The 13504-nt window shown below is 59.0% G+C and overlaps 6 protein-coding genes and 3 non-coding genes across 9 annotated transcripts; 6 read left to right on the top strand and 3 right to left on the bottom strand.

The window, feature by feature from the left end:
- The first annotated feature begins 7 nt into the window (after positions 1–7).
- On the top strand, positions 8–744 carry SCHCODRAFT_02618737 (uncharacterized protein). Its single transcript, XM_003033263.3, has one exon. It carries the CDS (start codon positions 108–110, stop codon positions 498–500), a length of 393 nt encoding a protein of 130 aa, XP_003033309.1. The 5' UTR covers positions 8–107; the 3' UTR covers positions 501–744.
- Positions 745–796: 52 nt separating this feature from the next.
- SCHCODRAFT_02665547 (uncharacterized protein) lies at positions 797–1806 on the top strand (the record flags this gene model as incomplete). Its single annotated transcript, XM_003033262.2, has 4 exons — positions 797–878; positions 928–1317; positions 1391–1557; positions 1630–1806. 4 exons carry the CDS (start codon positions 797–799, stop codon positions 1804–1806), a joined length of 816 nt encoding a protein of 271 aa, XP_003033308.1.
- Positions 1807–2025: 219 nt separating this feature from the next.
- Positions 2026–4183, top strand: SCHCODRAFT_02746566 (DUF383-domain-containing protein). The gene is made up of 4 exons (XM_003033261.2): positions 2026–3068; positions 3193–3323; positions 3453–3564; positions 3671–4183. Exons 1-4 carry the CDS (start codon positions 2054–2056, stop codon positions 3943–3945), a joined length of 1533 nt encoding a protein of 510 aa, XP_003033307.2. The 5' UTR covers positions 2026–2053; the 3' UTR covers positions 3946–4183.
- Positions 4184–4247: 64 nt separating this feature from the next.
- Positions 4248–4320, top strand: SCHCODRAFT_t81. Its single transcript has one exon. It is a non-coding gene; the product is annotated as a tRNA-Cys (tRNA).
- Positions 4321–4973: 653 nt separating this feature from the next.
- Positions 4974–6534, top strand: SCHCODRAFT_02618732 (uncharacterized protein). The gene is made up of 4 exons (XM_050344896.1): positions 4974–5792; positions 5857–6157; positions 6225–6299; positions 6361–6534. Exons 1-4 carry the CDS (start codon positions 5352–5354, stop codon positions 6363–6365), a joined length of 822 nt encoding a protein of 273 aa, XP_050201099.1. The 5' UTR covers positions 4974–5351; the 3' UTR covers positions 6366–6534.
- Positions 6535–6590: 56 nt separating this feature from the next.
- On the bottom strand, positions 6591–11077 carry SCHCODRAFT_02535850 (uncharacterized protein). The gene is made up of 6 exons (XM_050343579.1): positions 10946–11077; positions 10666–10776; positions 10472–10556; positions 10164–10408; positions 9698–9903; positions 6591–9619 (listed from the first exon to the last, which is right to left on the bottom strand). The coding sequence occupies exons 1-6, from the start codon at positions 10979–10981 to the stop codon at positions 6874–6876; spliced, it is 3429 nt and encodes a 1142-aa protein (XP_050201098.1). The 5' UTR covers positions 10982–11077; the 3' UTR covers positions 6591–6873.
- A 102-nt stretch (positions 11078–11179) lies between these two features.
- SCHCODRAFT_t82 lies at positions 11180–11252 on the top strand. The gene has a single exon. It is a non-coding gene; the product is annotated as a tRNA-Cys (tRNA).
- Positions 11253–11504: 252 nt separating this feature from the next.
- On the bottom strand, positions 11505–11577 carry SCHCODRAFT_t65. Its single transcript has one exon. It is a non-coding gene; the product is annotated as a tRNA-Cys (tRNA).
- Positions 11578–11803: 226 nt separating this feature from the next.
- SCHCODRAFT_084993 (uncharacterized protein) lies at positions 11804–13266 on the bottom strand. The gene is made up of 3 exons (XM_003032679.1): positions 13087–13266; positions 12489–12984; positions 11804–12366 (listed from the first exon to the last, which is right to left on the bottom strand). The coding sequence occupies exons 1-3, from the start codon at positions 13249–13251 to the stop codon at positions 12236–12238; spliced, it is 792 nt and encodes a 263-aa protein (XP_003032725.1). The 5' UTR covers positions 13252–13266; the 3' UTR covers positions 11804–12235.
- Positions 13267–13504: the final 238 nt, after the last annotated feature.

The raw sequence follows: 13504 nt of genomic DNA, 5'->3' as shown, positions 1-13504 counted from the left end.
TATCTTCTCCCCCGAACCTCACCCTCACTTGCATTCCCTCGTCGCCTCTTTCCCAACTCCAAATTTTCTACCCTGCTTTGATCTTCCTTCATCTCGCGCCACTTATAATGTCCGACGAATGTGACACTCGTGAGCGCGTCGCCTCGTTCCTTGCTTCCCACGTCACTGACTGCCAGGACCGACTGACCACCTCTTTCACTCCAGACAACCCCACGAACACAGCCTCAATATACGACCAGAGGCTAGTCAGGCTTCGCAAACCGATTCGCGTTGTGGAGGATTATTTGCGCCAACTCCGAGCGGGCTCTGCTGATACCGGCGCTGACATGAACGTCTCATCCTCGGACGCCGTTGCCGCACTGAACGCTTTTGAGGAGATCACTGGCGTCGGACCCGCCGTGAAGGAGAAGATCATGAACGACACCGCCAAGGCGGAAGACGTCGTCGTATCACTGTTTGTCATGGAGGCGATCTACAAGGTCGTGATGAGGCGCGTGTAGTGTCCAGGGCAGAATTGTCTCGGTGTCTTTCCGCCGTGGCAGCCCGGCAGAATGGCTTTTGGCTTAATGGCAGAGGGTGGCAGAGGGTGGCGTGGGAATGTTAGCAATCACCGTCATTCGGGCGCCTGAGAGGCAGAAAAAGGCCTTTGGCGGGTGTGTTGACCTTCTTAGGGAGTTGTTGAAGTAGGTGGAACTTCTGATGCGGCAGGCAAGGGCCGCGCTTGTGCTCCTGCCAGGTTATGATGGCATACCGCGTGAGCGTCGAGCTGATGGCCACCCGTGGCAGAAGTTAAGCCATGCTTCCGACCGCACCAAGAGCGTCGGGAAAAGGTGGTTTCGCTCTATACTATCTCAACCAAGTTCAACCGCGTCGAAGAGGTGCGCAAAAATGCCAAGACAGGCTGAAAATTGCACTTCATTAAGCCAGGTTATGCCACCTCGTTTTGCAGACCTTCGAGTTCCGCCTGGCATGCCAGGCTGGCAGGCCGAATTGGCAGAACCTGGCAGAGTTCTGCCATCAACACTAGGCGCGTGGAGGAGGCAAAAACGATTGAGGAGGTGGAACGGGTGCGCTCTCAGGCTATGTTGCAACAAGCGGATCGGAGGTTCGCCTCGATTCCGGAACCATTGGATGTGGAAGACGTGGTCAAGCAGGTCACTGCACCACACGCCGCCGATGAACTAGTTCTTTCGCCAAGCGAGATACCCATTCAGAGGTTTTGCGAGCTGTTGGACGCAGTCGATTTCCCTGTGCATGCTTTGAAGAGTGTGCAAAGGCTTGTCGAGAACGAGAAGGTGGAGCACAGTGCGCAGGGAGGTAAGTTCAATTACGCGCGCCACCAGGTCCTGATTCACGGGGTATCAACGACGAGTACTGATATGCCTGATAGGCGTACTCGATCGCATGCCTCAGAAAGACCTCCCTCGCAGGTCCGAGCTCAAGCTCGCGCAACTCTTAGAGCGCGTGTCGCCCATCGTACAGAACATGGAGGAGCGGGTAGCAAGTTTCTTCCTTCTGACTCACTCGCAAGAAGATACGAAAGCGCTGCTGCTCACTGTAAGCTCGACTATATTTCATTGATAAAGAAGGACCAAAGATACTCCGCAGTTGGCTATATTGCGCCGCCAGCACGAGCTGCTGAACGACGCGGAGCCGCTTTTCATCATCGACGTCGAAGAATTCAACTCGATGCTGTCAAGAATGGCAGAATGGGCCACCAAGGGGATTTCTTCTGCGTCGTTTCACATTCGGACGTTGAAGAGTATGGGGAAAGCGACCAGTACCACGCAGACATCCGGCAAGTGATGGCAATGTAGTGGGAAGCAAAGTAGGGGGTAGATATACGCACGTAGCCTGTATACATGCATTCAAACGCAGCTGCTGAGCGTATGGATGAGAACACCCTTTGTTATGAAATTAGTCGATGAGGAGGAGAGTGCCCTCCACCGTCCAAGTTCAACGTGGCGGAAGTTGCCGATTGTACGGTCCGCGCTGCCGACCTTGAATAAGCGCCTGGTCGACGATCGTCTGGTCGATCACCCGCCGCCCCACCATGGAGTCCCAGCTGAACGAGCTGCTCGGCTTCCTCCGCGACCGCAACCCGTCCGTGCGCCAGATCGCGCTCTCCCACCTGCTCCCCCATACGCCCCAGGGCGCCCCCCACCGATCGATCTTCACCCCCGCCGCGATCCAGAACCTCAAGCTCCTCTGCCGCGACCAGCTCGCCGTCGCGCACGATGCCTTCCGCGCCCTCGTCAACCTCAGCGACGATGCGAAGGCCGCGAACCTGCTCAATGAGCCGTCCTTTCTCGCTTTCCTGGCGGCGTATACATGCGCGCGGCAGGCGACGCTCGCCGACTTGTCCGCCATGCTGCTCAGTAATCTCACCGCGGGAGCCGCTGCATGCGCTGCGATGACCACCCTCGAGATCCCCGTCCTCCCAGACGCCTCCGTCCCCAAAGACGCCCCACCTAGCGCCGCCCTCTTCCCCACCGACGCCCGCTGCGGCAGCTGCCCTGCCCCCGTACCCTATCCCCACGGCGAGCCCCGCCGCGTCCGCGCCCTCGCCCTCCTCCTCGACGCCTTCGTCCAAGGCGCCCAGCTCTCCGGAACCGACGACCTCGACAAGCGCCCGCGCAAGTCCGCCCTCCACTTCCTCGCGAACGTCTTCGCCAACCTCTCCGCCACCGCCGCCGGCCGGCGCTTCTTCCTCACGCCCACGCCGCGCGGCGTGGTCGATGGCCCGCTGGAGTTCCCCCTAGCCAAGTTGACGCCGTTCACGGAGCATGCGGATCGGATACGCCGCGCGGGGGTGGCGAGCACGATCAAGAATTGTGCGTTCGCGCTGCCGGCGCATAAGGCGATGTTGAGTCCGGAGACGGAGCAGGTTCCGGCGCCGCGGTTGACGAAGGAGGATCCGCCGTCTACTGTGACGGCGCCGGGGATTGACGTGCTCGTTCCCTTGTTACTGCCTCTAGCGGGGCCGGAGGAGATAGACTTGGAAGATATGGAGAAACTTCCCATCGCGCTTCAAATGTTACCAGAGACGAAGAAGAGGGAACCGGACGGTGAGCGCCTCCTTCCATTCCTTTCCCTTTCCGCCTACCCCGGCCCTCTACTTCTTTCTTTCGTATGAGAGTCGGCCCTTCTTCGTCCGTGCTCGAAGTATTCAGCGCTAATTCCACCCTCCAGCCACCATCCGCCACACCATCGCCGAGACGCTCCTCCTGTTGTGCTCCACCCGCTGGAGCCGCGAGAAGCTAAGGAACTCAGGCGTGTACGAGGTCATCAGGGCCGCGCATCTGGCGGAGAAAGATGAGGGGGTGATTATCCTGTTTTGACTCCTCTTACAGTGGATTCTTCGCTCTGAACGCTCTCTATTGTGCTTCGAGCTGGATTCCTTGCCTTCGATTCAATATTTCGAGCGGAATTCGCTAACCCACTCTTTCTAGATCCACGAAACCATTGAGCGCCTCGTGAACATGCTTAAGCGCCCGGAGGCGAAGGGCGCGTACATCGAGGACGAGGAGGAGCTCGTAAACGCGGTGGAGGGGATCGAGCTGGGTGAGTGTCATGACCGTCTCCTCGTCTGCAGAGGTGGGGCTTGGGGCGTGCAGATGGACGCAAGGGCGTGAACAGTAATCGAACTCCGCTAATCTCCCACATCCAGACTCGAAAGCAGCATCGGTCTCCGCGCCCGCCGACGTCGAGGAGGAAGACGCGTCGGGGATCGAACCGCTCGGCTTTGGTTCGCCTTCTCCTGCAAATGATGCGCATGCGCCTGCTCCCGCGATCGATGCCAACGGGGCTGCGAAGGCGCCGGCCCCTCCGACCTCGACGAACGACACCTCTGCACCCGTGCCACAAAAGTTTCCCGCCGCAAAACCTGCGCCGAAACCAGCGCCTCTACCCGTAGACGAGGACGACGTGATAGAGGAGATATAGATGGTAGGCAGCGAATGAGCAGGGAGTACGCAGCAGAGAGAAATGGTCTTCGGCGTAGCTAGAGATGCCCAATCGGTGCTCATTCGAAGAGCCTGACTAGCACTCACGTATGTGTCCCGCCACTTACTTTTGACTTACTTATCCGAGTATGTACTTTACCTTGTATCTTTGCCCATCACCTGTACTATCTCTTTTTGTAAGAGAGTCCTGCACGTCGATGAACTGACGGCATTATTGGGGGCAGTAAGAAAGCGCATGCGTCCCGTCCGCGCTGTTGTGCAATGGTCCGAGTCTTCTACCATGACTCGATAGCTAAGTGGTTATAGCGTGGGATTGCAGATCCTAAGGTCCCGTGTTCAAATCACGGTCGGGTCTATGCAAGTTGGGCGTTACATTTTTCCTGCTTGAATCCGACGTTGCATCTGTTGCCTCGCCGCCGATCGGAGGCATGGCTATCCAAAAATTCGCCTGTCCAATCCGATAACCACCAGCTCTTTCAGAGGCGGCGACCTCTTACTGTAGACAACGAGCGACTACAGTATAGAAGGACTATAACATAAGGAACATATAGAAAGACACAACAAGTCTAATCACGCTCTCAGGCACTCGACGAGACCACACGTGAGGTTAGGCCAACGCGACTCTGCCCTGAAGTCTTCGGACTTTGCCACGCAGCCTGATTCGTGAAACGGCGAGCAATTTCGCTGCACTTCACCCCAAGGGTTACAGAGCCTTTGTGGTCTCTCGGTGAGTAACAACGTAGATACAGCGCTTTCGAAGACCACTGTGCACTGGATGAGCATTGAGCAATGCAGGCGAGGTGAGGGTGTAGGCGCAAACCGGCAAGAGCCGAAGGCCAACCGTCAGCCGCATACATGTACAAATATACCACTTTTACTCTTGAACTCCCACCGTCATCGGTAACACCCTGCCCGGGACACGTTCACCACGCATAGCACCCTTGCCAGGGATATGCGCACCGATTGCAACGTTACAGCACCCATGCCGGGGATACGCAGCCGATCGCGCCGTCACAGCGCTCTTGTCAGGGATACGCAACCATTGGTTTTGGGACCCGACTCTAGCAGTCCAGATGAGTGACCGTCGTTCTGATACTAGAGTCTGGTCCCAATGAAGGCGGGCTTCGCACCCCAACTTTCGTGGAAACTTTTCTGACCGTATCCGTCATCTCCGAGACTGATTCAGACTCTGCGGCGTTCCGCGTCACGCGAGACCATAACGGGACACAATCCACCGCGAAGGCGAAACTCAAATCAAACTCAAACCCAAACCCAAAGTGCAGCTAGCAGGACTCGTCCTGGTCTTAACCTCATACGCCTCGTTTGCCATTTTTCTCTTTTCCTCCACGGCTACAAAGTCACACAATGCTGTCCTTGTCCGCCGAAATGGAGGCTGCCATCGTCGCTGCCTGCAGAGAGCACCAGGTGCAGCATGGTCGCCGCAGGGCCGGATACGTCGTTGTCAATCAGTACTTTGTCCAATATGGCGAGCCAGCCGTTCTCGCTCACAGCGTCAAGATGCGTCTTTTCCTGGCCAGCTCCGAACCGCGACCCGACAAACCGCGTATCCCCCAGCTCATCCATCGCTTCGACAATGGCCAGGGCACGGCGTACGTCGTTCTGGAGCATGTCAAGCTCGCCAAATCTCCTGCCGACCTTGACAAGAGGATCGCCGCCGTGGTGACGTGGCTCTCGGGGCTGCAAATTCCTCCCGGCCACAAGCTCGGACCATTAGGAGGCGGCCTCATCCGACACGCCTTCTTCGACGGCCAGGAGGCGCCTCTGCCGTTCGAAAGCGTCGAGGCCCTCGAGCGCTACGTCGAGAAGGTGCGTGTCTCTTGCCTGATCAGTGATCATGCCCGTCGTCCGCTGACATGCCATCCGAGAACAGGGCCGAACGAAGCTTTATAAGCACGGCCAGGGCGTCGATCCCATTTCGCTCAGGGATGAACGGCTCCTCTGCACGCAGGCCGATCTAGACAAGAGCCACTTTGGCGTCGATGAGGCAGGCCGAACGGTCCTGATGGGCCTGCGCAGCATCTCCTTCGTGCCCGAGACTTTTGTGCGCCATACCCTCGTCAACGCCAAGCTTGCGACCCTTGCCGATTGCTTAGGCCTATCTGGCGAAAGCGACATGAAGGCCATGGCGGCCATCGCTCACGTCCTGGGCATGACGGCCGATCCGAGCCTTGGTGCGTCCACGTATCGTTGAGTCTCCGGATGGAGGAACACAATCAAACTGACCTCTTTCTTTGTCAGGACTCGATAACCAAGGGAAGACAGCTAAAAGAGACGACGGATACTGCTTCCGTCCATGTCTTGAGCTGAGCGTTGGTACGTCACCTTGGCCGCCCTGGCCTATGGCCGTATATCCAGATTTATTATTCATCTCCAGCATAGGCAATACGTGATCCTAATTTGGGGCTTTTACGAATGTTAGTCTATCGCAATGTGTACTACGAAATTGACACTGTCGTAATGTTTGTTTTGGCTGCTCGCTTCCGCCTAAAGCGTGTCTTGTCTGTCGTCGTCGATGTACTGCTACAATACCCATCTTTTTTGTGCCTTCTGTGCCGCCTGACGCAGCGAGTTTTGAGTTGGCAAGATGATCCTGCAAGCAGGTCTCGTAAACTGTACGTCGCCGTACAAGGTTCATCTATTCACCCAAACAGTGGCTGTAAACAGAGCCAAAAAAAGCCGACGAAACGGCTGGTTCGAGACTAAGTCCAAAGCAGAACTTGGAATCTTCGGACACACATTGCAAGCCTCCACATCCATCCCTACGATACAACGCGATAAATACAGAACATGATATGATACAAAGCATTGCCAGAGCTCGTGGTGTGATCGCCCTGCCCTCCCCGAATACCTGAGTTGCTCACAATTACCCCCCCCCCCCTTTAAGGCGCTACATCCCCCGCCCCCTCCCTCTCGGAATGGCCATCTTCCCCGCAACGCCCGCCCCGCGCATCATCATCTGCTGCTGGGCCGCGTGCGCCTGCATCTGCTGCACCTGCTGCTGCGTGAACTGCATCTGCCCCGGCTGCGCGTGCTGCCCCTGCGGCTGCATATTCGAGTACTGCGCCTGCGCCTGGTGGTACTGCGCCTGCACCTGCGCGCTCTGCTGCTGGTGCATCTGCGAGACCTGCGCCATCTGCGTCTGGAGCTGGGTGAGCGTCGGCTGCTGCTGCTGCTGCTGCTGTTGCTGCCCGCGCCCCGCCGCCTGTGCGCGAGCCAGCGCTTGCGCCTGCGCGATCTGAGCCGCCTGCGCCTGCGTCATCTGCGCTCCCTGCCCTGGCTGCCCTGCGCCCCGCCCCGCGGCCGCGATGGTGTACTGGGCGCCTTGCGGGACCGCCCAGACGACGGGCGCGCCGCCGTTGTGCCCGTACATCTGCATGTACTGCTGCATGTAAAGCCGTTGTTGCTCGGGTGAGGCTTGCGCATAGGCGGCGTTGCGCTGTAATTGTTGCATTTGCTGGTGCTGAACAGGCGTGAGCTGCTGTTGCGGCGTTGGGGCGATTTGCTGAGGTTGCGGGTTCGGCTGCTGGTGCGGGACCTGCTGCTGGGGTTGTTGGGTAGGTGGACGTGGCGGCTGCTGCATTTGCTGAGCGGGTGGATGTTGTTGCTGACTCGGAGGGCGTGGCTGTTGTTGAATGGCCTGAGCCGCGGCTTGTTGCTGTTGCTGAATTTGCATCTGCTGCTGGCTTGCCTGAGCCTGCTGTTGCGCCGCTTGCTGATGCGCCGCCTGCTGCTGCGCGGCTTGTTGCTGAGCTGCTTGCTGCTGCGCCTGAGCCGCTTGCGCTGCCTGCTGCTGCTGCTGACCATTTTGCTGAGCCTGCTGCTGCTGAGCCTGCTGAGCCTGTTGCTGCTGAGCCTGCTGCCCCCGCGCCTGCGCATGAACCTGCCGCGTCAACCCTATCCACATCTGCCACAGCACCTGCAGATTCCCCACCGCCGCCCCCACCTTCGTCGAGATGCCCGTCTTCGCCGACGGCGGGATCGTCCGCCACCCGGGGTGCCGCTGCAGGAAGCCCATCGTCGCCTCCGCGCTCCGCAGCAGCGCGTCCCCGCCCGCGCTCGTGTACACGGCGTAGAACTGCGCGAAGAGCGGTGCTTGTTGAGGGTGGATCTGCATCTGCGGGTGCTGCTGCTGGATCGCCTGCATCGCGGCGGCGACTTGTTGCTGCGTGGGCGGGCGGAGGGGTCCGGATGCGGGTTGTTGTTGTGGGGGCTGGGGCTGTTGAGGCTGCTGTTGGGACTGTTGCTGCTGGGACGCCTGCATTTGCTGCTGCTGCTGCTGCTGAACCATCATCTGCTGGACCCGCTGTGCCTGCATCTGCGGCGTCGCCTGCGCGGGCGGGGACCCCGCGAACTGCCGCTGCTGCGGCGAGCCCGCGAACGGCGGCTGCGGCGAGCTCTGCACGGGCGGCGAACCCGCGAAAGCGCGCTGCATCTGCGGCGACGGCTGTGGTGGCGAGCCTGCGAAGCCCTGGCGCGGTGAGCCCTGCATGGGTGGCGAGCCGGCGGCCATGGTGCGCTGTAGCTGCGGGCTGGCGGTGAAGCCTTGCGAGGGCGATCCTTGTATGGGCGGCGAGCCCGCGAATCGCTGCGGTGCGTCCGATAGGCCGAGCGCGTTGCCTGCGGGGGGTTGGGTGGGGTGGTGTTGCTGCTGTTGCTGCTGATGCGCTTGCTGCTGCTGTTGCTGATGCGCGTGTTGTTGGTGTTGCTGCTGAGCCGCTTGCTGCTGCTGAAGCGCATGTTGCTGCTGGATCGCATGCTGCTGTTGCTGGATCGGATTCAAGTGCTGCTGCTGCCCCGCGCGCTGCTGGTGCAGGAACTGCTGCGTCGCGGTTGGTATTGTTTGTGGCGTTTGACGACCGTTCGCCATCGCTTGGCTGTTCAGGGTCATGACCCCATTCGCTACAGCTTGTGCGTTCGCCACAGCCTGCCCGTTGACCACCGCCTGCCCATTGACCATCCCCACAGCCGGTGTCGCTCTTCCATTGACAGCAACACCATTTGGCATAGTGGGCGTCGCCCTACCGTTCGCCAAACCAGGCGTCACTCGCCCATTCACCACCGCAGGCGTCGCGCGTCCATTTACAACGGCCGGCGTCGCTCGCCCATTTACAGCGACCCCATTCGGCGCCGCAGGCGTTGCTCGCCCGTTGACGACTGCAGGCGTCGTCCTCCCGTTCACCGCATTCGGCGTCACCCGCCCATTCGGCGTTTGCGTGCGCGTAAGATTGGCGGCAATGGTGGGCGGGATTGCGGGCGCGGGCTGTTGACCCGCGTATCCCTGCTGTCCGGCGTACGGCTGTTGCTGGCCCGCATATTGCGCGTTCTGTTGTTGTGCAGTATTTGGTGGTTGGCCCGCGTGTGCCTGCTGACCCGCATACGGCGCGTTCTGTTGTGAAGTATTTGGCTGTTGCGGCGCGCTCTGTTGAGGCGGCTGGCCTGCATAATTCGGCGGCGGCTGTCCCGCATACAGCGAGTTCGAGATCGTGATCCCCGGTTGCGCGCTTGCGCCGCGGGATCTGCTTGTGGTCGTGGTTGTAGTACTGGGTGCAGCCGCGGCGGTCGGTGGCGGTTGCTCGTCCTCCGCGTTCGACTTGCCCGCGCGCACGCGCTGCAGGGCGTCGAAGAGGCGGTGTCTGCGAGGGTTACATTCGTCAGCGCCTAACCAGACGAGCGCCTAATCAGACGACATCAATAAAACCAAATCCACTCACCCACCCCCCGCCCTCAACGTCTCCCTGGGCTTCATGAACTGCATCACCTTCGCCCGTCTCGCGCGCGCGTCCTCCGCGTCGAGCGCCGCGCTCGCCTTGCGTTTGAGGGATGTGGGCGTGGATGGGGTGGACACCTTCATTGTCGCGTTCACGGCGCGCGTGAGGTGCGGGTCGGGGTCGAGGCAGAGGGGTGGGGCGGTGGCGAGCTGGGGGGTGGTTAGTGGATGAGGGAAGGGGGGACGAGGGGGGAGAGGAGGTGAGTGAGAAGGGAGGTGAGGGGGAAGGGAGATTATAGAGATGATACGAGAGCGAAGATAAGGGAAGACGGTAGGGAGGTAGAGGATAAGAAGGGCGCCTCGGAGCTAGAAAAGACAATACGAAGGACCGTAGTAGGAGGCAGTGCAAAGAGGCTAGTATGACGATGGGATAGAGCGGGGGTTGAGAGCGCGATGACACCGGAACGTACCAATATCCGAGCCTCCGCCTCGAGCGCGTCCATGTCCGTCCACCGCGCGCCGTATCGCGCGCCAAGGAGGCAAATATCTGTATACACCGTCTCCGGTGTCGGGAATAAGACCACGCGGGTGACGAGGGGAGCAGTCGTCGGTTGGTTGGCGGAGGTAGAGGTGGAGGCGATGGGCTGCTTGCTGGTGGAGGCGATGTCCTTCTGCGCGCCCACGCGGTAGTCGATGAGCTCGACGATGAGGCAGCCTGGGGTAGGTGGGGTCTGAGGTGAGAACAAGGCGGGGGAATGGAGAGGCGTATGGGGCGCACCCTCGTAGAAGGGGACGTTGCTCTCGGTGAAGAGGCCGAGGAAGTCGGCGGGTATGCGGTGCTCTCGGATATCATCGAGGAGGGACTAGGTTTGGAAGATGGTGAAGGGGATGAAATGAGGAGTGATCGGGGAGGGGAACAGGTTGGAGGGGAGTGTCAGCGAGCGTAGGCGAGTGAGGGGGCGGATCACGTACCGCAACCTGGTTGTTGTACAGGAACTTGGACCCGTTATTTAGGTTCCAGTGCTCCGCGTGAAGATGGATCTTGAAGGACGGCGGCTGGTCCTTGTTATTCTCGAGTAGGCTCTGAGGTTTGCGACACCGACAATGAGACCAAGAGAAGGGCGAAGTAGGGAAGGAGAATGCGCGCCAATGCAGACGGAAGGGGGACCAGAAGTATCAAGCATACAGCAGTGAGGGGATTCACGAACACGGTCAGTACAATGTAGAACGCGTCGATAGACCATTCACTCACGTCCACGAATCTGGTGCGGTTATAGTCGACCATCATCTTGGGTATCAGACGCGCAAGCAAGCCTGCGGTGCAGGAGAGACGCGGGTCGAAGGTTTGGGGCAGCAGGCGGCGAGTGGCCTGGCGCTAGTGATGACGGCGCGAGAACAATGCGCGAACACCGGGTCCGACGCCACATTGGTTGCATTCTCACGATCAGACGCGGGTTAGGTTTTACTTGTCGGCGCTATACGCCGAGACTCGATAGCTAAGTGGTTATAGCGTGGGATTGCAGATCCTAAGGTCCCGTGTTCAAATCACGGTCGGGTCTTGTGAGGACGAACCATCCTTTTTGTTTAGCAGCTGCAGTGGTTCAGACTCTGTCAAGCTATAATGGACATCTTCAGTCGAAGGGCTGTAGAACGAGATTTGCCCCATGAGAAGTGTCGTGACCCCATAACAAGCAGCTGCCATCTTGAAAGGACTTTACAAGGTAACCTTCTGATTGTGAAGCTTTCTGAGCTCTGGCCATAGCATCGTTTTGACATGCATCGGCAAAAAATACAAAACCAGTTGAAGCACAAGACCCGACCGTGATTTGAACACGGGACCTTAGGATCTGCAATCCCACGCTATAACCACTTAGCTATCGAGTCGAGGTGCTGCAAGTGGGTTATCAATCTCCGATGCCCTCCCCATGAGCTTACGCCCCTCAAAAGCCGCAAGCCCACAACAGCGAAGCAGTAAATGCAAGGATGAAGAGTTCAGAAGGACCGTATTCTGCTGAAAAGCACAGCGACGAAAAAAGCGAGCCGAGAAAGGTTGCAACATGGGAAAGCAGTTAAAGGATCGGGTCAAGACGTGCAAAAAATTTGGTATGTATGTATGTACTGGACAACAGATGGGGTATCGGGCGAGCGAAGTATGTAGTAAGTACGAAGTAAGTATGACAGTAGGTTTATGCAGATAATAAGAGATGACAGCGTGTATGTACTATGGTAAGATGGCACAGGAGAGGGCGAAACAGACAACGAAGCAGACGGATGAACGCAGAATCGTAAAGGAAGCTCGTGGAAGGACAGGCTGATAGCGAGGACGAGTGTATACAGACCAAACCGAAGTACCACTGGAATCGTAGAATATGTGTAGGCGCGAGAAAATACTGTTCCACCGTCCGACGGTATGCACCAGCCGTTCGTATAGAGGTCGTGCCAGGGAAGGATCACTCGCGAGCGAGGTGCGCGAACCAAAGGCAGCCTAGAGAGAAAGAAGACGACGAGGGGAAGGTAAATCCTGTGGAGACCCAGATGCGCGCTAGTCCACGTCCATTCCGTCCTCCTCGTCGCTCTCGGACATGTCCTGCTTCTCCCGCCCCTCCGCCTTCTGGCGCCTCTTCACCATCTTCGCGTACACCAATCCGCAAGCGTTGCACAGCGTTCGCGGTCCTGCAATAAATTGTAAGCATTCACAGCCACATGCCCATACTCCACATTGGCGGGGGCGCGTGCAGCGTAGCGACGAAGGAGCGCCAGAATTGATAATACAGAATCGTAGCAAGCGCACTCACCCATCGGCCCCCTCCTCCACTCCGGCGTCGTCGTCGCGTCGCAGCCCAAACACGTCTGCCCCTCGCCCTCCACCGCATGAATCAGTTGCGACTGCCCCACCGCCGGGGGTGGCGGCAACCCTCTTGACGCTTCCGGCAACGCCGTCTTCGCTACCTCTGGCGACGAGGACACCTTCACCGGCGTCGTGGGCTCCCGTCCATTTCGTGGCGCCCCTCCTTCTCGCCCAACTGCTGCACCTTCCCGCCCGTCTCGCCCATTTACGCCACCGTCTCGCCCGTTCGCAGCACCTTCCCTCCCATTCACACCCGCGCCAACCCGGTTGACCTCAACCTCCCACTGCACGCCCCGCTCTCCGCGCATCATGCGCACGTTCGCATGCGCGGCGGCGAACATGGTTTCGAGGGCTTCAATGGGCGGTTTGAAGTGGACGTCGGCGGTGAAGTCGGATTGGAGGGCGCGGGCGCCGTCGAGGACGACGCGGCAGGATTGGAGGAGCTGCGGGGGGAGCGTGAGTTTCGAAACGGATGAGACGGAGAACAGACAATTTCATGAGGAGAAGGAGACGTAGAAGTAAATGTCAGGGAAGCAGAGACGTACGTTCTGGTAATCAATCTGAATCCTCGGTGATGGTGTTCGCGCGTACTCATTCATAGGTGGCGGAGGTGGAGGCGGGGGTGAAGCGTGTCCGTTGACCGGTTGATGTCCGTTCGTCGAAGGGTGTCCGGTTGCTGTCAACGGTTCGTTCGCTGGTGGCGAGTCCATCGTATGGCGCCCATTCGATGACGGATGTCCACTCATATGCGGGTGTCCATTCGTTGGAGGTGAGTACCCATTCGTTGGCGGGTACCCGTCGGGGAGAGCATGGCTGATGGTTGGCGGCGAGTAGCCGTTTACCAGCGGCGGTTGGCTACTACTTGGTGCATGACCGTTCGCTAGTGGTCTTGTCGAGCTGACTGACGCGCGTTGCCCGTTCGATAGAGATCTTTGACCGTTTGCGAGCGGCTGGGCACTTATT

Source organism: Schizophyllum commune (assembly GCF_000143185.2).
Source record: "Schizophyllum commune H4-8 unplaced genomic scaffold SCHCOscaffold_4, whole genome shotgun sequence".
Classification (NCBI taxonomy): Eukaryota; Fungi; Basidiomycota; class Agaricomycetes; order Agaricales; family Schizophyllaceae; genus Schizophyllum; species Schizophyllum commune.
The sequence above is the reverse complement of the archived record's forward strand: the minus strand, read 5'-3'. Positions and strand labels throughout refer to the sequence as shown.

Bases quoted from the DNA above. Each gene is read 5' to 3' on its own strand.
- SCHCODRAFT_02618737 (XM_003033263.3), top strand. From the start codon at position 108: ATGTCCGACGAATGTGACACTCGTGAGCGCGTCGCCTCGTTCCTTGCT.
- SCHCODRAFT_02746566 (XM_003033261.2), top strand. From the start codon at position 2,054: ATGGAGTCCCAGCTGAACGAGCTGCTCGGCTTCCTCCGCGACCGCAAC. The intron at 3,324-3,452 runs GTGATTATCCTG...CACTCTTTCTAG, and splicing joins TGGCGGAGAAAGATGAGGGG to ATCCACGAAACCATTGAGCG. The intron at 3,565-3,670 runs GTGAGTGTCATG...TCCCACATCCAG, and splicing joins GGTGGAGGGGATCGAGCTGG to ACTCGAAAGCAGCATCGGTC.
- SCHCODRAFT_02618732 (XM_050344896.1), top strand. From the start codon at position 5,352: ATGGAGGCTGCCATCGTCGCTGCCTGCAGAGAGCACCAGGTGCAGCAT. The intron at 5,793-5,856 runs GTGCGTGTCTCT...ATCCGAGAACAG, and splicing joins TCGAGCGCTACGTCGAGAAG to GGCCGAACGAAGCTTTATAA. The intron at 6,158-6,224 runs GTGCGTCCACGT...TTTCTTTGTCAG, and splicing joins GACGGCCGATCCGAGCCTTG to GACTCGATAACCAAGGGAAG.
- SCHCODRAFT_02535850 (XM_050343579.1), bottom strand. From the start codon at position 10,981: ATGATGGTCGACTATAACCGCACCAGATTCGTGGAC. The intron at 10,409-10,471 runs GTGCGCCCCATA...CACCTACCCCAG, and splicing joins CAACGTCCCCTTCTACGAGG to GCTGCCTCATCGTCGAGCTC. The intron at 9,904-10,163 runs GTACGTTCCGGT...ACCACCCCCCAG, and splicing joins AGGCGGAGGCTCGGATATTG to CTCGCCACCGCCCCACCCCT.
- SCHCODRAFT_084993 (XM_003032679.1), bottom strand. From the start codon at position 13,251: ATGGACTCGCCACCAGCGAACGAACCGTTGACAGCAACCGGACACCCT. The intron at 12,985-13,086 runs GTACGTCTCTGC...CTCCCCCCGCAG, and splicing joins TTCAGATTGATTACCAGAAC to CTCCTCCAATCCTGCCGCGT. The intron at 12,367-12,488 runs GTGAGTGCGCTT...AATTTATTGCAG, and splicing joins GTGGAGGAGGGGGCCGATGG to GACCGCGAACGCTGTGCAAC.